This window comes from Felis catus, chromosome C1 (assembly GCF_018350175.1).
Source record: "Felis catus isolate Fca126 chromosome C1, F.catus_Fca126_mat1.0, whole genome shotgun sequence".
In the NCBI taxonomy this organism is placed as follows: domain Eukaryota; kingdom Metazoa; phylum Chordata; class Mammalia; order Carnivora; family Felidae; genus Felis; species Felis catus.
Window position 1 is genome coordinate 166,614,203 of NC_058375.1, and position 19,915 is coordinate 166,634,117.

General features: G+C 35.0%; 1 protein-coding gene across 50 annotated transcripts in view; it reads right to left on the bottom strand.

Moving 5' to 3' along the window:
• Positions 1–19,915, bottom strand: part of TTN (titin) — a 277,310-nt gene that overhangs the window by 133,107 nt on the left and 124,288 nt on the right. For 37 of the 50 annotated variants that reach the window (XM_045034065.1, XM_045034059.1, XM_045034049.1 and 34 more), the window contains 33 exons: positions 19,679–19,762; positions 19,373–19,456; positions 18,325–18,405; positions 17,820–18,035; positions 16,435–16,512; positions 16,155–16,229; positions 15,858–15,950; positions 15,034–15,111; positions 14,687–14,845; positions 14,391–14,474; positions 14,141–14,218; positions 13,586–13,669; positions 13,252–13,335; positions 12,979–13,062; positions 12,469–12,771; positions 12,067–12,150; positions 10,471–10,545; positions 10,225–10,308; positions 9,623–9,697; positions 8,886–8,978; positions 8,236–8,307; positions 7,205–7,273; positions 6,838–6,927; positions 6,388–6,711; positions 5,427–5,507; positions 4,555–4,632; positions 3,934–4,017; positions 3,703–3,777; positions 2,282–2,365; positions 2,087–2,170; positions 1,885–1,968; positions 1,468–1,545; positions 6–89 (listed from right to left, as the gene is read on the bottom strand). The exons of 2 other annotated variants lie outside the window; for them this stretch is intronic. In XM_045034065.1, coding sequence (XP_044890000.1) covers positions 6–89; positions 1,468–1,545; positions 1,885–1,968; positions 2,087–2,170; positions 2,282–2,365; positions 3,703–3,777; positions 3,934–4,017; positions 4,555–4,632; positions 5,427–5,507; positions 6,388–6,711; positions 6,838–6,927; positions 7,205–7,273; positions 8,236–8,307; positions 8,886–8,978; positions 9,623–9,697; positions 10,225–10,308; positions 10,471–10,545; positions 12,067–12,150; positions 12,469–12,771; positions 12,979–13,062; positions 13,252–13,335; positions 13,586–13,669; positions 14,141–14,218; positions 14,391–14,474; positions 14,687–14,845; positions 15,034–15,111; positions 15,858–15,950; positions 16,155–16,229; positions 16,435–16,512; positions 17,820–18,035; positions 18,325–18,405; positions 19,373–19,456; positions 19,679–19,762 — 3,363 coding nt within the window. The remainder of the gene's footprint in view (positions 1–5; positions 90–1,467; positions 1,546–1,884; positions 1,969–2,086; positions 2,171–2,281; positions 2,366–3,702; positions 3,778–3,933; positions 4,018–4,554; positions 4,633–5,426; positions 5,508–6,387; positions 6,712–6,837; positions 6,928–7,204; positions 7,274–8,235; positions 8,308–8,885; positions 8,979–9,622; positions 9,698–10,224; positions 10,309–10,470; positions 10,546–12,066; positions 12,151–12,468; positions 12,772–12,978; positions 13,063–13,251; positions 13,336–13,585; positions 13,670–14,140; positions 14,219–14,390; positions 14,475–14,686; positions 14,846–15,033; positions 15,112–15,857; positions 15,951–16,154; positions 16,230–16,434; positions 16,513–17,819; positions 18,036–18,324; positions 18,406–19,372; positions 19,457–19,678; positions 19,763–19,915) is intronic. 11 more of the 50 variants (XM_045034026.1, XM_045034029.1, XM_045034028.1 and 8 more) reach the window with 11 other exon arrangements.

Below are 19,915 nucleotides of genomic sequence, written 5' to 3' on the forward strand. Positions count from 1 at the left end.
GATACCTTTACTGGAAGGTGTTTCAATTTCAGGGAGAGCAGCCTTGGGTGTTTTCTTTACAGGGACAGCTTCTTGAAGTGATTCAGCCACTTTAAAGATATTAATGCATCATACTTTAGAGTGATGAAGAGTTTTATTCCTAACTCAACCTACAGGAACACCCCAGACTGGGGGCCCTCTCTGCTCCCCACATTGGATTTTTTAACGATGGTAAGAATACATACTTATTAGGAGCTGTTTTCTTGGTCACCTCAGGTACTGTCAACGTTAGTAATTTAATTTCTTGGAATGGTAGATGTATAGAAAATTAGATCATGGAAAATTAGCTTCAAGTGAGAAAAATTGATTTTGTATAACTAATGATGTACATTTATATATTAATTTGAGGAGAACAAAACAGTTTCTTTCTTATCTGGATTGGCCTCATTTTGTACCCCTACTTTAGGCACTTTAGAAAGGTGTTTGTTTTTCAAGCATGGGAGACAGGAGAATGACCTAAAGATCTAGACTGAAAAAATCAGGTCAAAGTGTTCAGATATTCTTTAAAGTACAGAATATCATGGATATTGTAAAGAAACTGTTATGCTGGATGTCTTAAAACTTTCTCATATTTTTATTAATTTAAAACACTCAAAATGGAAAAATGTAGAACTCTTTAAAAATAAAAGACAATGAGAGGAGCAATTAAGTATTCAGTACAGAATTCCAACTTTAACTAGTTTTAACTGCCTTGGTTTTAGAAGGCTCTCAAGTGGAGAGGGTATTACAGAAAGAACTGCTGCTCAAAGTCATTGAACTTCATATTTTATTGTCTTTAAGTCATGGTTTTCCAAAAATATTTCTGTATTTAAGTCTTATGGGAAAACAATTATTTCAAATTAATATGCCTATTTTTAGTAGTAAGTTTTTATCTTAATAGAAAAGCAACTCTATTAAGCAGTTATATTCTGCGATTTCAACCCCATGGAGAGTTGAATTGCTGATTTATAGTCTACAGCCAAACACCTCTGTCATTTGATGGCACTGATGTCTGCTTTAAAGGGGGAGCTAAACCAATTCAATCTAGTTTCAGGGATATAAATATTTTAAGTGGTCTTGTGTAGATTTTTTCTAGCTATTCTGATTTTTTTCTTTTTTGGGAAACAATAATAGTATTAGTAATCCTATTGAAGAATCTATCTGGGTCTCATATAACATTATATGTATTCATATACTCCCTGAAGGCCTCAGAGGTTAAACTTTATAACCCACGTATCTTCCATTTAGATAAGTTAAAGATCTTTCCTCCTCTATTTTCTCTTGAATAACTCCTGGGAACATGTGTATACCCAGTCGAGCTTCTGCTTCGGGGGCTCCCACTTCTCTGAAATGGTAGCATTTGGAGCTTTCAAGATATAAGTATATTTGCATGGGTTAAGTACAACTACAATCATGAGATATGAAAGTTGACTTTCTTCTGGCTTGTACCTTTTGGTGGTGGTGTTTTTCTTCTTTTACCAACAGGACCTTGCCGCTCTGGAAGACCTTCCTTGGAGACTTCCAACTCTTTAAAGATATTAGTATTTTTTAGTTGAGAAAAAGGCAAAGACGTGAAGACACAACATATTAAGAAAGTTACATGTGTTAACAGATATTATAACTTTAAGTTAGAAATTTAATTTTTGTTCTAATTGCTTATCCTTGTACATTGTATGAGTGGGACTCTTTTGGGCGGCGGGGGAGGCAAGTCATATAAAGTTCCTTGTCTTGGGTACATTGGATGCCCTAAAGATATTAGTATTTTAGCATTAGAGGTTCTGAGAACCTACACAAAACACTAAACATATCTTTCAGACTGAAGAAGAAAGATTTTCTTATTTAGATTTTCATAACTAAGAATTATACCTTGAGTCGGAGGATGCTCTGGAATTTGGGGAACAGCCTCAGGTAACTCCACCTCCAGAAAAACTTCTCTGGTTGTATCAGGCTCTTTAAAGATATTAGTAGGTTTACACTTAGAAGTTGTAAAAACAGTAAATTATGTAACACAATTTTTGAGTCTTGAATCCAAAGTTATTCATCCAAGTTCAAGGTTGTTGAAATGTACCTTTAGTTGCTGGTGTTTCTCTCTTTTTAGGAATAGTCACATATATTTTGTCCTCTGGAACAACTTTCTTGGGTGGCTCAGGCACTTAAAAGATATGAGTATAGTTATATTTATAAACAGTGAAGGAAAAGATTCAGCTTTTAAAATGAGCTAAAAAATAAATTTTCTTCAGACCAGATCATTGGTGTTATATACCTTTTGCTATTTTGGTTTTTGTCTTTTGAGGACGAGTCACAAGTACTTTTTCTTCTGAGGTGGATTCTTCAGACACTTCATAAACTTTAAAGATATTAGTATTTATACAATTAAGGGAATTTCAAGTCTATTACAAACAGTATTAAGAAAACATAATACATAATACACGCTCATCACCCAAGTTACCAGTAGTACATAGACACAAACTAATGACAATAACACATTGGCTAATTTCCAGTTTTATCATATAGAACCCTCATTTATGATGATGATAAAATTGAGGAATTCCCTGATCAGGGGCTATATAATTCTACTTTGCAGAAAGTTATTGGTAAAACTGTCCTGTTGCTCTTGGTTTTGTTCATAAAGAACAGGGTTGATACTGAGTTGCACATTAAGAATTCTCTTATGTTATATTTGGGCTACTGGAAACTCATATAAGTCCTTTCCTTTTCCAGAAACCTAGTTGGCTATAATCTCAAACCACATCTGGCTTATGGCTGTGTAGTTTAATAACCACTTAGGGATTGGAAGCATAAAAGAAAAAGAAAAATAATTAAATCTTTGGAAATAAGGCAAATGAAGAAAATAAAAGATTTCTCCAGCTTTTAGAAAGGAAGACTGGCTGATGACAATAATGAAACTCAAGCATAGAAAAGGTATTCAAAGAAGGGAGTCATCATATATTTTTATCTCAACCTAGTATTAAAGACAAAAAAAATGGGTTTAAGCAGGGAATTTTTAGATTAAACTAAATGAAAGAATATCAGGACTATTGGCATTTTTTGGATTGAAATAAATGGAAGAGTATCTTGACTCCTAGCAATTTTACTATTCAGATTATTGAATAGTATTCTATTCAGAGTATTTTATTATTTATATTTTACTCCTCAAATTATTTAATCATAATTTTGCATAAGACCAAAAAAAAATGGCTTGGGAATTCTTTTGATGTTGTAATGGCCTTATAAATCTATGGTTTGATTGGAGCAGTATTGCCAAAATATTTCTAATGATGGCTGGGAAGAGTAGAAAAGTAATAATGGGGCATTTTGAATCTATAAAGTCCGATTAAAATATTATTATGAAGTTAAAGTAAGTTACTTCATGGCCTGAGAAAATAAAATGCTTTTGAGCTGAAGGTATTTGTACACAGAGCAGAACGAGACAAGACAGTGACAAATACAACAAGGCAAATGGCTTTTCTAAAATTGGGCAACGTTACAGGTAAAGGACTATTTTTTTTTAATTGGTGAGGGGATATACCTTGTCCGAGCAAGTAAACTTTCAAATGATTTAATTTTGGCCAAATATTTTTTGGCATGTTAGACTTTTATAAGGTATTAGTATATTTATTTTTAAAAGCTGTGAAGACAAACACAACTGAAACCAAAGAGAAGCACCGATTTTTCTACACTCACTGTACATCGTTGTGTCTTCAGAAAGAACTGTAGCTGATTTTTCTTCGTGAATACTTTTCTTAGGCACCTCAGGAACTTTAAAGATATTAGTATATTAATTGTGATAAATAACAAATATGCAAAGAATATGAAGAAGCCAAATACAAGAATTTAACATCACACACATTCATTTTAAACTATGAATAACTAAACAAAGAATCATTTCATGTTGTGATTAGTATCAGTGTATACCTTTAGCTGGTGGAACTTCAGGCTTTCTAGGAACAGCTTCATGAACCTTTTCTTCTGGAACAATTTTCTTGGGTACTTCAGGTGCTTTAAAGATATTTGTTTATTTTATTTTTAAAAATATCGTAATTGGGTTTAAAATATCAAGATAAAGAGGGGGATCTAACAAGAACACCAAGAATTCCAAAATCGTAAGCCAACTAAATACACAGTGCATCTCTCTAGATTGCCTTGTTGATGAGTTCTTGATTTGTCATATTAAAAATACTTTGCCCTTGGGGTATAGCATCATTTTCTGTTGTTATTTGGAATGTTTGTTTCCAGAGCTTCCTGACAATAGTTCCAAAATAAATTATTTTTGAAAAGAAGTTGAGGGGGTCAATATCACTTAATTATCGCTTAAGAAGAGGATCAAACAAAAACAATAACAATGTTTAGGCATATGCCTTCATTTCCAGAAGGTCATCACAAAGGGAAGACTATGTTTTAGAACATAAACTGCAGTTTACATAATTCAGCTATATTGTGGCATTGAGGGGAGAATGATCTCTCTTTCTTTCTGCTCCACAGTAAGTGAATAAAAGGGGGTTTTATATTAGTGGTGAAATCAGCAAAGGCAGGTACCTTTAGCTGGTGGAAATTTGGGCTCTTCAGGAACACGTACTTTTTCTTCTACCACAATTTTCTTGGGCACTTCAGGTACTTTAAAGATAGCAGTAATAGTTTCTTTTACTTTTAAACATTCATAAAGATTTGTAACAAGCAGAACATAAGAAAAACATAAACACAAAACATGACATAGTCACAATATAAAACAGTTTCACTTTATCACATACATTACTGTACTTAAAATGAGTTGAATTTTGATAACAAACATGACAACACAGATCCAGAAGAATTTCCCATGTTAGAATCCGTTAAGAATTTGACAAGAAAAATTAACAAGACACTGTCAGCTGGTGCTACTTCTGCTTGTCTTGATGGAATAATCGATAATTTCTCTTAAATGATAATGTTCTTAAATGATTCAGGGACTTTAAAGATAGAAATATATATTATTTATCAGGTGTTTTTTTTTTTATTTCTGTTGTAAAACTCAAGAGGTTTACAAGAATGAACAAAGCAGGGACATTAAACACACGGTCACTATGTATTTATTATTACTAAGTTATTAAAACTAATGATTAATAGGAAAACATGGATTTGTCAAAAGGCATATTAGTGAATATACAATTCAATAGTACCAAAGAAGGAAACCTGGGTTTACTATCTGGTTGATAAGGATATTTGCTTTGTTTTTTTAGGTATAACAACAGTGGCTTTCTCTTTTGGTAGAACTTCCTTTGGACCCTCAACCATTTTAAAGATAATAGTTTGTCTTAGAAATTCCAAAAACACAAAACACAGAAGAGAAACATCAAGAACACAAACTTATAATGCAATCAAGGTGCTACTGTACATATAATTAGGTAAGTAGTTTTTCACCAATGAAATACCTTTAGCTGGTGGCTCTTTTCGAGGAACAACTTTAGTGGGTGGTTTTTTTGGAGGAACGATTTTCTCAGATATCTCAGGCCCTTCAAAGATATTAGTGTTTTGATTTAGAATGAGTTCTTAAAGTATTAGGGAGTGCTACTAATAAAGTTAGTCCAATGAGGGCTCATAAATGCTTTATCTATTTTTTTTTTGAATTTGCATCACACCTCCAAAAGAGATGTGACTTTGCTAGATTTCATCTATATTGTAGATTTTCTATGTATACAAAGCACACATGCACACCATACACATATTCCTTCACATTACACATATATTAATTCGTTCAATATCTGGAGTGGTATTGAAGAGAATTTATTTGTATCATGGATTCTCCTCAAAAAATACAAGAATGGGTGGTGTTACCAATGTTTCATTTACTTCCTTAATGTTATTTCCCTAATGAAAATATCATAAAATGGCAGAAGCTTTTGATAAGCAGTGATCAGTTTGTGAACAGTTGACTCATGATAACAAAGCAATGGTTGTATTGGCTCACATGTAAATTCTTCAGTGAACTGAGGAGCTTCTTTTTCACTCAACTGATAACCTTGGTCAGATATTTTGGTACCTGTAACAATCATTCTTATGTTTGTAAGAATTTTGTACAAAGAATTTTGTTTGCAACAGTCATTCTTAGCTAGATTCAAAAAAGAATCTACAAATTCATATAGTGAGCTCCTTAGGTAAGTAGATATCAAATACTATTATTTTGCCTGCTAAATTATATTCTGTGTGGTTAATCTCTACTCCATATTAATCTTTGTATCAAATAGTTGAAGCTCATACTTAAAGCATTCAATGATTTTAACTTGGAAAGTAAGTGGGTTTCTAGTGTTCCAAACTGAACATGAAATGCACTTTTAAAAAAGTGAGTTAGAGCAAGATATAACAATTTGTGGTATCTACAGAATTCTCCTATACCTTTAGGTGGAGCTTTGGGTTTTTCATATACTTCCACTTCTTCAGCCTCTAAAACTTCTATTACTCTATGGACCTCTTCAGCTTTGTGTACTTCTTCAATTCTGGGTTGTTCTACTTTAACGAATTCTTCTACTTCATGGAATTCTTCTTCTTCAAAATATTCTTGAACTTCATGGAACTCTTCTTCCTCAAGATATTCTACTGGTGTCTCCACTACTTCTAATTCTGTTCTTTCTTTTACTACTTCCTCTTTGTGGAAGGCAACTGATATTTTTTCTTCAAGGACAGTCCTCCCTGAAAGAGCATCTAGTTTAAGAAATTTGTCTTTTTTTTAAAAAAACACAAGAGAAATGAAAATGTAAATTCAAAATACAGAATAAAAACAACTGAAATAAAAAAAAAAGCTTTCATGCAACAATAAGTGAAGATCAAAGATCTTTCCGAAAATACCTTTAGCTGGGGGAATAGCTTCTTTTTTAGGCACAGGGACTCTCTTTTCTGCAATTTTCTTTTCTGGGACTTTCTTTTGTACTTCAGGCACTTTAAAGATATAGTTTTAATATTTAGGACTGTTAAGAGCAAATTTTCATAGACAAAAGACATCAAAACAGTCAAGACACAGAGACATAATACATAAGAATCTTTTTTTGAATTAAAAAAAAATCTATTCTTTTTAAGTAGGTTTCATGCCCAGCATGGGGCTTGAACTCATGACCCCCAAGATCAAGAGTGGATTGAAACCGCCAGGCACCCCAAACATAAAAATCTTAATGAGAATATATTAACAGGAAGTTTAGGTTTATAAGAGAATATGTACCTTTGGCTGGAGGTGGCTCTTTTTTCTGAACAGGAACAGGTACTTTCTCCTCAGGAACCTTCTTTGGCACTTTAAAGATATTAGGCATTTCGGTTAGCTGACAATACTCAATAATAAACAAGAAATAAAAACAGCAAAAACAACATCTTTAATAATCAAAGTTTAAGAAGACACTCCGTACTACTGGCCACCAGTTTTATAGGCAATAAAGTTATCTTTCCAAATCCCTCATTTGTGCTAACCAAACCTTAGAGGATGTGTCCACAAGAATCTGTGCTGGTTTGTTTGTTTGTTTGTTTGTTTGTTTATTTATTTATTTATTTTTTAATAGCAGGGGTTACCAATATTGGGCCTATTTTTAATGTGACAAAGACTTCTACAATTTTTAATTTGACAGAGACTTTTTTGAAGTGATTACCATAATAGAGTACTTAAGCCTTGACACAGGCGCCCTTTCTGCTGATACTATTACATCTGCTGGCGATGCCTACTGTGATAGGGACAGTGTAAGCTCATCGACTAAGAGCACTCCTGAAGCATTAACTTTATCAGGAAGCAATGAGAAGTAGACATTTTGCAGTAAACTTGAGTGCTTAGGCAAAATATTAGAAAGGACATAAGGCTCTTTAAAATAGTTATTATCCAAGCATTAGGACAGATTTTTTCCCCTATAAAATAAGATTGTATACATACTTATAGTAACATGAGAAAACTCTATGTAATGGAATAAGATTTATGAATGGAATGTGGGGAAGAAGAACCTATTGTTATGTATAAAAGTATAAAGAAATGTACTAATTAACATTAAAATTCTCAGTTACAATGAGAAACTTCTGGAATAATATATACACACATAACCATCCATTAACATTCCAAAAAGGCTAAAGACATGAAGTGGGTTACAGTTTTATTGATCCTTAATCAATTTCATAAGTTTGCTATTTAAAGAAAGCAGTCAGAAAAGAAATTTCCGTTTTTTAAAAGAACATTAATTGGAATTTAAAGATGTTATTAATTGAGATTTGCTATACCTTTGGCTGGCTCCACCTTTTTAGGAACAGGAGTAGGTGCTTCAGGTACTGCTTTCTTAACTACTTCAGGCACTTGAAAGGTATTAGATAGACATTTTGAAAAATGACACGCAATGAATGGAACAACATCCACATATGCAAAAAATAGCAAAAAAAGCATTGACTCATTTTTAAAAGATATTAGCAACCTAAATGGTAATTATATATATGGAGTAGCGACTCTAAAGGTGAGAAAGCTATTATTTCTTAATCCTATTAGCAAACATAATATCAGTTAATGAAAAAGCTTGTCATAGTTTACAGGAATAATAGGCTAAGAATTATTCTATAAAGTAAACAACACAGAAATAGATTTCCCTCCACTTTCATATTGAATAAAAGCCCCAAAACTAGAAAGTAGGAGAAAATCTTATGACAGGGCCTCGCCAGAAAAAATTGAAGGGCTAATAACCCAAGAATCGTATTGTTGATGCAGTAGAAAAGTTGGGGGAGGGGAAGGGACACTTTCAGTGCTATTAATTACTGATCTTCAATTTATCATTGATAAGATGTGATAAAAGTATATTGAGGAATATTAGATTTAGACATATTCTGGGAAAGATTTGGAACACCATAGATTTTAAATGTCCAACTCCCAAGAGAAGCTGTACCTCTAGGTGGTGTCACCTCCTCAACCTCTTCTATGCTAGGTGGTTCTTCTGGGATCTCTTCTTCCGGAATAGGCTCTTCCGGTTCCTCATACACTTTAAAAAGATTATTACTTTGTAAATAATAATTCTTTTTGAATATTAAACTAAAGTGATCTATCTGAACATAAACATAAACATAGGTAATTCATAACTCAACCTTTTTCCAGTGCGTGAGAACTCACTAGTCCTTGAAAAAAATCTATGGGGTCTTCAAATACATTAGGCCCTTTCAAGAATTTCATATTTGGAAAGGATATCAAAGAGAATTTAGTTAGAATTATTATCATTATTTTTAATGGAGATGGACTTGTTTGAAGGCAAACATTCACTTAGTGGTATAAGTCAGATTTTCTGTACCAACTACTCAGGCTTAACTGGGAATTTCTTTTGGGTGGGTATATTCTGCTATTGCCAACCACATCATTTGATGAAAAATTCCCCATGGAAAATACAGTTTCCTTTCAAAGAGTGTCATTAAAAGAAAACAAATAAACAAACAAATAGGCTAAGCGTGTGAGAAAGGAGAGTCAGTTAATTTTCATTTGCCTGCCCAATTTTTATTAGGTAAATAATAATTTCTTTTAGAGCCTGAATATGTTTATTTTCTGAAGTTAAATGTACATTTGTCTCCTTCAAATATTAAACAATGATAAGACAATGATGACTTGGAATATCTATTTTCTTAGAAAGTCATCTACCTTCAATCGGTGGAACTTCCTCTTCTTCAAGGAGAATGATTTGTCTTTCTTCCACTTTCTTAGGTACATCAGGAACTTAAAAGATATTGATTGTTTTAGGAATTTAGAATGCAAGAACCAAAGAAGAGTGCATAAAGACCAAGTTTCCCATTTTTCAACACAAGGTAGTAAATATCAAAATACACATGCACAAGATGAAACATTGAGATTTCACATAATCAGCTATTGAAACAAAAATAAAGAGGTTTGTGATTTAAGACTAAGAGCCCATTAAAGAGATATTCTACTGTTTATTGCTGGAGCCTCTACTCTTTTAGAAAGAGCAACAGGTACTTCATGGACTGGCTTCTTAATTACTTCGGGCCCTTTAAAGATAGTGTTTTTATTTTTGAGAAGTAACATATGCAGAGAATCAACGTAAAATACACAAACACAAAGCAGGGAAAAATGACGTAGCACAAACATGGTTGCAACAGAGTCACAAATGGGGAATGCAAATGACACACCACACAAAGCAAACGTTTATGTTGAACATCCTGTGTGGACAGCATCACAGTTCAACATCAGTACAACAAACACATTCCTGTTTTGGGGAGATGTACCTTTGGCAGGAGGAGCCACTGCTTTCTTAAGACCAGGAGGAGGCACCTTCTTTTCTGGTTCAGGTTTCTTAGGCACCACAGGCACTTTAAAGATATTATTTGATTTTATAATTTAAGATACACAAACACAGAGACACCAGACACAGCAATAATACAACTTATAGTAACAGATATTGAAACAGAACACTGGGACTTTTACGGATAGAAAGAAGTGGCAGTGTCTAATTCGCTTGGGAGTAGCAGTACCTGTGGCGGGGGGAGCCTCCTTTTTCTTAGGAATGATCATTTTCTTCTCTGGCACTTTCTTCTTAACCTCAGGCACTTTAAAGACATCATTTCATGATAAGAATTTATTGTGAGGGACAAAAAAGAGAGAACACAAGAAGTCCACACACAGAAAGAACACATGCAACAGTTGCTCAGGGTAGAGATATAGGGTAGATCAGGAGCCCAATGTTAAGCAAGGGATCAGCAACCTATTTGAATATCAGAGGACAGATGCTGTCATTTCATCCATCTAAATTTCACTAGCAATTTATTGAATCATTATCTATAAAGTATTTCTGAATTCTTGAAATCTAATAAAGGACCAGCATGGGGTATCTGGGTGGCTCAGTCGGTTAAGCATCGGACTTCAGCTCAGGTCATGATCTTGCCGTTTGTGAGTTCGAGCCCCGCATCGGGCTCTGTGCTGACAGGTCAGAGCCCAGAGCCTGCTTCAGATTCTGTGTCTCCCTCTCTATATCTGCCCCTACCCCACTTGCACTCTCCCTCTCTAAAAAATAAATTAAAACATTAAAAAATTTTGATAAAGGACCAGCTTTACCATTTCACTGCTTATATGATATTTAACCTGGTGGAGAGGTTATGCTTATTTTAAGTAGTGATGCCATGACCTTTTGCAGAAAATACTGAGCTTTAAGGTATAACTATATGGACTTTGTCCTGTACTATGGTCTGACTTGGATAATTCATTCAGTGATAGAGCACTTTCACATACCTTACTTTATTTTATCCTCACAATAATATCTGAGCCCGCTAGAACTGATACCAGTCTCCCCATTTTAAAGGAGAGATACCCGAGGCTCAGACTGGTTAAAAGGCTTGCTCAGAATAATACAGCAAGGAACAAACCCAAGGCTAAAGTCAAAACCTGCTGGGCTACCATTTATATATATGTAACACAAGACATAAGCTATTCCATAGTATTTTGAGAAATACTTCAATCCTTTTTTATCTTCATCCTGGTGTTACAAAGGCACTTCATATAAATGGCTGAAGGATGAAACTTAGGAAAATGTATTCATCATATTTAGCTTGGCAGAATATCTATATGAAAATTATGATGTTTGGGGTGCCTGGGTAGCTCAGTCAGCTAGGCGTCCGACTTTGGCCCAGGTCATGATCTCATGGCTCGTGAGTTTGAGCCCCGCGTAGGGCTCTGTGCTGTGAGCTCAGAGTCTGGAGCCTGCTTCAGATTCCATGTCTCCCTCTCACTCTCCCCTCCCCTGCTCATTCTCATTCTCATTCTCATTCTCTCTCTCTCTCTCAAAAATAAACATTAAAAAAATTAAAAAGAAAGAAAATTATGATGTTTAATAAAATTATAGGCAACTGGGTAGAACTTCTGTGGCAGTACTGGGACAATAGTTTCTTTTAACTTTGTTCTTGAATACTGTTTTGCATCCAGTGAAAAGTGGATATCAGTGTTCCTGAACATTTTTAGAAATAAAAATGTGCCACTCTATAAATATAATTTTTCCTCAACCCAATTCCACCACAATTTGTCTGGATGAAAATGTTTATGGATGAAGAATGTGCATTCACTTAGGGGAAGTATACCTTTGGGTGGTGGAGGTTCCACTTTTTTAGGAGCAGGAACAGGGACTTTCTTCTCTGGTACAGGTTTCTTTGGCACTTCAGGCACTTAAAAACATTCATTTTAAGACATTAAAAACCACAGGCACAGTATTATATATATAACAAAAAGACAAATGAGAATAAGACCACAAACATAACATTGCATGTCATGAAATCTGAAAAGACATTCAGATCATTTACGATAGACACACATGACAGACACAACAATAAAGGCACACATGTCTGGAACGCTTTCTAAGATTCAGATGGTAGACAACATAAAGAATGAAGTAGTATAGATAAGACTGGAGATGAATACGAAAGATGGAAAGGCAGAATGCAACACAAAAGAGGCCTTGATGACTCCAAGAAGAGTTGCTATACCTCGTGCAGGTACTGGCACCTTAGGTTTAATTTCTGGAAGAACTTCCTCTTCTTCAGGTACAACTTCTTCCTCAGGTATGAATTCTTCCTCCTCAGGAGGAACTTCTTCTTCTTCAGGAGCAATTTCTTCTTCTTCAGGAGCGACTTCTTCTTCCTCAGGTAGAAACTCCTCTTCCTCAGGTAGAACTTCCTCTTCCTCAGGTAGAACTTCCTCTTCAGGAGCAATTTCTTCTTCGAATGGGACTTCTTCTTCCCGAGGTAGAGCTACAGGAACTGGAACTGGCTCGCGTTTCTTGGATATCACTTTAAAGATATTTATTCAATCGTACAAGTGTCACTTTTACGTACACTATTCATAACAATGGGATAACATGAAAAGCAAATATTCTGTTATCATAGAGCATCGATTGTCTCAAATTCAATGTCATTAAGCATTAATTGTAATTAGTGAGGCAGTATAATACCAGTTAGTTTTCCTTTTTGCCCTGTTTCTGTAAGAAACTAATGTACCTTTGGGTGGTGGAGCTTCCACTTTTTTCGGAACAGGTGTTGGTTTCTTTTCTTCTGGGATGAGTTTCTTGGGCACCTCTGGCACTTTAAAAATATTATTTGTCTTTAAGAATGTGTTCTTTTATGTTTTGGAGCAACGAATATGAAAATAATCACAAATACCTGACTTTTACATTTCTAATCAACAAGGTTTTAAAACATGCAATGTTATGGGGGAAGGTGTATGTGAATATACATAACTGAAACCCACACTTAAATGATGAAGTGATGTACCTTTTGCGGGTGGAGCCTCTACTTTCTTAGGTACAGGAACTGGCACCTTCTTCTCAGGCACAGGCTTCTTGGGCACTTCTGGCACTTTAAAGAAATTATTTAGAGAAAAATGTTACATGACATAAAATTTTGAGTTTAAGCATAGTCTCAAAAAAGATTAAGTAATAAAATCATAACCAAGGCATTTCAAGAAGCATTTTATCTTTAAAATAAATTTTTTTCTTTTCCATGAAGGAATATTAAACAGTTGCATCCCCAAAGAGCATAGAATTGAACTGGTTAATTTTTCCTTATATGCAAATGTGAAATAAAAACATTTTGCAAATTCATGTACCTTTGGCAGGTGGAGCTTCCACCTTTTTAGGAGCCGGTACTGGTACTTTCTCCTCTGGTACAGGTTTCTTGGGTACTTCAGGAACTTTAAAGATATCAAGTAGGATTAGTGTCAAATTCTTCACCCATCGATAAGGACCCAACAATTTTAGGACTTAACTGAAGCATCATATAATTTTACTTTAAGAATGAAAATAATAACAGCCACAAAATAAAGGCAAGGAGAGGCACAAAATTTAAATAGAGAACACTGAGAAAACACAGAATGGTGATAAAGACAACACACAATGCCTGGTAAAGGGTGATCTTGTCCATTTTGGTATTATAAGAATTTACCTTACAGTAAGAACTTTCCACTAAAGACAAAGAGCCAAGCATTTAGCATCAGCATGCTTTGATGGCAAAATTTAGAGATGAATACATGGTTAACTGCTTTTATGACCAGTTGGGAGGCCCTTGTCTTGTTAATATTGTCATGGGGAAAGAAGTTTTATCAAGTTATACTACGTGAATAAATTATTCCATTATCCCACTGATGGATTATAAAGAGATGTACCTTTAGCTGGTGGAGGCTTCTCTTTTTTAGGAATGGGCACAGGAACCTTCTCCTCTGGCTTCTTAGGAATCTCAGGCACTTTAAAGATATTGTTTATTGGTAAGTTCTAACTACTAGTAACAACACATCTGTATAAAGCACAATTAACATTTCTAACAACAGAGAGCAACACACACAAAGTTGTGAACTCAGAAGATATTCATATGGAGATTAAGGCTTTTCTATGGTCATGTTATGAATGGTGGTATACCTTTTGCTGGTGGGGCTTCCTTCTTTTTGGGAACAGGAACAGGTTTCTTCTCTTCTGGAACAGGTTTCTTGGGTATCTCGGGCTCTTTAAAGATATTATTAAGAATTTTGGGAAGGTTGCATACAAGATATAAAATGTGAAAAGTAACTGCAGAAATCATACTTCAGCATAAGTGTCTGTTTCTAAAATAAGCAGAATTGGTCATCGGTGCTAATAAGCCCCAGAGTCTGACCAAATGAGACACCTAGACTCTAGAGATGCTGCTGTGTATCCCTTTGTCAAGAGACATAATCTACCTTTGACCGGTATCACTGGTACCACTTCTTCTTCAGTTATGAGTTCCTCTTCTTCATGAAGGTACTCTTCTTCCTCTTCATAATATTCCTCTACTTGGGTGACAACTTCCTCTTCAAAGGCAATCTCTTCTGGTTCTCGTCTTTTGGGTACTTCTGGCACTTTAAAGATATTATCTTTAGGTTTGACATTTACCAATTACTCAAGGAAATTAAGACACATAGGAACATAGCCATTTGTAACAGAAGAAAGATCAGGCTTTATCTTTCCCAGAGAAGAGTTTCACACGTAGAACTGAACATGACTTTTACAACAAAGAAGACAACACATTAAAAAGAATATTAGGTACCTCTAACAGGTGCTGTTACTTCTTTTTTAGCAACAAGTACTTTTTCTTCTGTGACAACTTTCTTGGGCTTCAAGGGCACTTGAAATTTAAGGAGATTTATTGTCAGAAACAGGCTACCTAGCCAATGCTTGCTTTGTCAGACATTAAGCAGACAGAATAATTTTACAAGTCTTTCATGTGATAGATATAAAACTGTTCATCTATAAGAAGCTTTATATGTTCCATGGAAATGCTTCTGAACCTCACTGGGATAAAAACGGACAAAAATGCTCAAGTAAGTTTGAAGTAGCAGAACCCAGATGCGAAATTATGTTTAGTGTTCAGGTATCTCTGCTTGTAGGAAACATCCTTTACTGAAAAGCTAAATTTGCCTCTGGGTAAGTATGCTTTCTGAAAGTGCAGAGAAGTTACTTCATACTTAGAAAAAAAAAAGACTAGGCACTGAGTTAGATTTTTTGTTTTTAAGCCTTTAAAATAAGTTTAGAATGAATAAACAGGTATTAAACCGTGGTCAACACTGTTATATCATTATATCAATTTAGATAAGTTAGGAATGTGTCAAATGGTTACCAATTTTAAATCCAAGTATTCTATTTTAAATATATTGTAGCCACAGCTGTTGTATCATAGGCTAAGGATACATTTCCAAATACCTTTTTGTTTTATAGGTAACATTATCTACTTATCCTATGTTGACAGATTTTTCTAACTAATAAATCCCGATGATAAAAGACATACAAAAACAAAATGAAGCAAAACATAGCTACCTTAATTTTAAAAGAGACATTATAAAAGATCACAATTTTGGAAGGAAATCATTATACCTTTAACAGCTGGCTCAGCCACCTGCTCTTTTTCACGTTTGGTAACTGAAATGTGTATTTTTTCCTCAACAAGTTTCTTTGGTTCTTCAGGCACTTTGAAGACATTAATTATTGAAGAACATTAAAACCAACCACACAAATACCATATAAATAAAAAATACACAAAAACTGTGAAATGTAAGAATCAGGACCACAACACATTCAGTAAAAACAAAAAACAGCAGACAAGGTAGTAAGACACATTTATAGAACATAGGTAACAAAGATGTTTCTCGTAGTTGTCACTCTGCAAAGTACCTTTGGGTGGTGGAGGTTTGAGTTTCTTGGGAATGGGCACTGGTACTTTTTCTTCAGGGACAGGTTTCTTCGGCACTTTAAAATATCAATATTAACAGATTTAAAAACCAGATTTCTCAAGAGTAGTAAGAACAAAAAGAAACACAATGTACAACATAATACCGCCCCCCCATACACACACACACAATTTGTACGTTGCCACTTCAACAAGTGTGTATAGCATGACAGACATGTAGGAAACATGGGTCTCTTAGAACTGATAATATTTTTCTCACTGTACCTTTAGTTGGTGGGGCCTTTGGCTTTTTGGGAACCGGTTCTTCTTGGACAGGCTTTACTGGGAGAGGCTTCTCGGGTTCTTTAAAAGTACACACAGGGTATTTAATGTTAGACTTTGGAACATAAATGAAACATGCTATTGCCTAAATGGACTCAAAGAATTAAAGTAATATATCTTTTATTTACAGTGTAGCCATAGCCTCTAGAGCTGAATGAGAATCACAGGTTCAAGGAGATTAAGGCCTAAAAGCCCTAAACAAGCTTACAGTGCCCTTTCCTCCGGGCTCTTAGGTCACTGTAACTTTCTCTTACATATTAACATTTTCATTTCACTTCAGGTAGAAAAAAATCATGGTTAAGACTTCTTTCTAAATAATGTTGGCTTTTAATGCTATCTGTACAACCACATAGAATGGTCTCAAAGTTAAGCTATGAAGTATCAGAGATTGGGTACATGAAATAATAATGTTGATTCATTTCAAAATTCCAGTAGGAACTTAATTCTTTGAGTAAAATAAAGAAATTGCAGCTGAAGTTATACTCAACAAATCTGATCTTCATTAGATATAACATAACTGCTTGTGTTAGCCTCCTCTGTCTTTACTTCTGAAGCAGTCTTGTCAAGTTTTTTTTTAATATTAAATTTATTGTCAAATTGGTTTCCATACAACACCCAGTGCTTATCCCAACAGGTGCCCTCCTCAACGCCCACCACCCACTTTCCCCTCCCTTCTACCCCCCCCCCCCATCAACCCTCAGTTTATTCTCAGTTTTTAAGAGTCTCTTATGGTTTGGCTCCCTCCCTCTCTAACTTTTTTTTTCCTTCCCCTCCCCCATGGTCTTAAGTTTCTCAGGATCCACATAAGAGTGAAAACATATGGTACCTGTCTTTCTCTGTATGACTTATTTCACTTGTCAAGTTTTGATGATGCGAACCCATCTTTTGAGTTTTACATCAAATGGAAAACATTTTTTTTACAAATATTTTTGACTCATGGAAAATACATTTTTCAAAAGACTATTGTACTCGATAATAACACATTTTAGAATAAGATATTCAGAAATTTCTGATCATGTATTACAATGATCATGGGCCCTTGCAGATAAACTCTTAACCCTTTTGAGAAAGAAACTTAGGGACATTTGCTATTTTGTGTCTAAGCAAAAATGAGGGGGAAATAGGTTAGTCTCAGAACCAAAGTTGAATAGTAACCTTAAGATTTATGGAGATTTTTTTCTAAAAGTTACCGAAGAACCAAAAAATCCTGAATTTGTCAAATGAAGTAAAATTCTTTGCAAATGTCTTTGGGCATCCAAACTTCTATCCCGTTCTAATGGAATCTGAAAGTATTTAATGTGGTGTCAGGTGTGCAGTTTTGCTCATACCTGTGACATATTCTTCATGCTCTTTATACTCTTCATAATGCTCAAATTCACGTTCCTCATATTCTTCATATTGGTCATATTCTTCTGTTGGCTCATACTCCTCAAATTCTTTATAATCATATTCCTCATAGTCTTCATATTCCTCTTCCCGTTCTACCGAAACGGTTTCTTCTTCTTGAGTGTAAGACCATTCTTTCTCTTCAGTTACAGTTACTTCTAGAATAATATTGACAACAGGCAGCATTTTACTTCAAGCCCATTTAGGAGTGATAGTGACGATGCACTTTGATTTCATTCTTATGTGATGGATTCATGCACTGGTTATGGGAGACCCTGACTGTCCTTTCTTCCTCAAGGTATTAAAGAATATACATTTTGCTCTCTACGATTACAAATGTTAGATGTCCTGCCATAAGTCAACATAAGCCAGTAAAGGTGGGAGTCAAATTAGGAAGTAGCAGGCAAAAAGCTGTATAGTTTTTTATTTAGTCAAAGCTCAACATACCTTTCACGGGAGGAGCTTCTCTTTTTGGAACTTCAACGGATACCTTTTCTTCTTTAACAGCTCTTTTTCTGATTTCAGTGACTTTAAAAAGAGTAATTATTAAAAGTGAATTACAGGATTTTGAATATGTACATGTTAAGAGCTACTGTGTATGAACCATCACAGACAAAGACAACCATCACCATGCTCGTCATTATTTCTCATTCACATGGCAAGAAAAAATCAATAGAGTGGGAAATAAACATGGTCTATGATACAAAGGAATACTTTTTCCTAACCTGCTTAATGTTTCAAAGATATTGAGTGCCTTTAAGAACGTCAGGGAATGTTTATAAGAGACTTCAAAAAGACACCCAGCCAGCATAAACAATGACTAGCGAACAAGCATTAGGCAGAAGCTTGAGTCACATAAGTAGTGTCTTCGCCTGAATTCTTTTTTTTTTTTAAATTTTTTAATGTTTATTTATTTTTGAGACAGAGAGAGACAGAGCATGAACGTGGGAGGAGCAGAGAGAGAGAGGGAGACACAGAATCGGAAGCAGGCTCCAGGCTCTGAGCCATCAGCCCAGAGCCCGACGCGGGGCTCGAACTCACGGACTGTGAGATCGTGACCTGGGCTGAAGTCGGACACTTAACCGACTGAGCCACCCAGGCGCCCCTGCCTGAATTCTAAAGTGTTCTCAATAAGCTCCACTGACACCATGTAGAAAATCCAGGCTTTAAAAAATTTGAAGTTTTGTCAAAGACTGCCACACAACACAATCATTTCGACAGATGAGTTTAGTATACAGACAATAACATATTAGAAGATGAGTCCATTTTGAGGGAAAGTACACGTTTGGGGGAGCTTTGCACTTTTGCGGAAAAGAAGGAAGAGAATACTTTCTGGTACCAGAAATGTTGAGTTTTGAAGTGACAGGAAATAGCGTGTGCATACGACTTACTTTATAGTAAAGTATTCAGATTGTTTTCTCTAAAGATCCCAATTCCTCTAGGTTAACTTCAGTACCTACATGCTTCTTTCGAGTTTTGAAAAAAGTTGGTGTACCTTTTGCTGGTGGTTCCTCCTCTCTTCTAGGTTTGAGTTTTGGAATTTTTTCTTCTGGAACAGCTCTCTTGGGCTCCGCGGGCACTTTAAAGACAGATTTCACTTTAAAGACTTGTTTCCCTCATTCAAACCTCCAAAAGTCAGTCAGAGAATAGTAACTCAAACATAAAAGACTTGACATTTGCATTCTTTCAAACATACAAAACAACTAGAGCAACAAGAACAAACAACACCCATATACCCAGTGCATTTGGTAAAGAGAATAGATTAAATACAATATTCTGTGTATTGAAAGGTCTCATGTACCTCTTGCTCTTGGAGGCTCTTCTTTTTTAGTCACAGCAACGTGAACTTTTTCTTCCTGAGTAATTTCCACGTGCCTCTCAGTCACTTGAAAGATAATTTTTGGATTTGGGAGTTAAGTTACTTACTTAAAGTGGATTTTTTTTTTTTTGTATTGGCCAGAAAGTACTGTGATTTTAGACTATGACAATTCACAACACACACACCAATAAACATCACAACAGGTTAATACTCCACCCA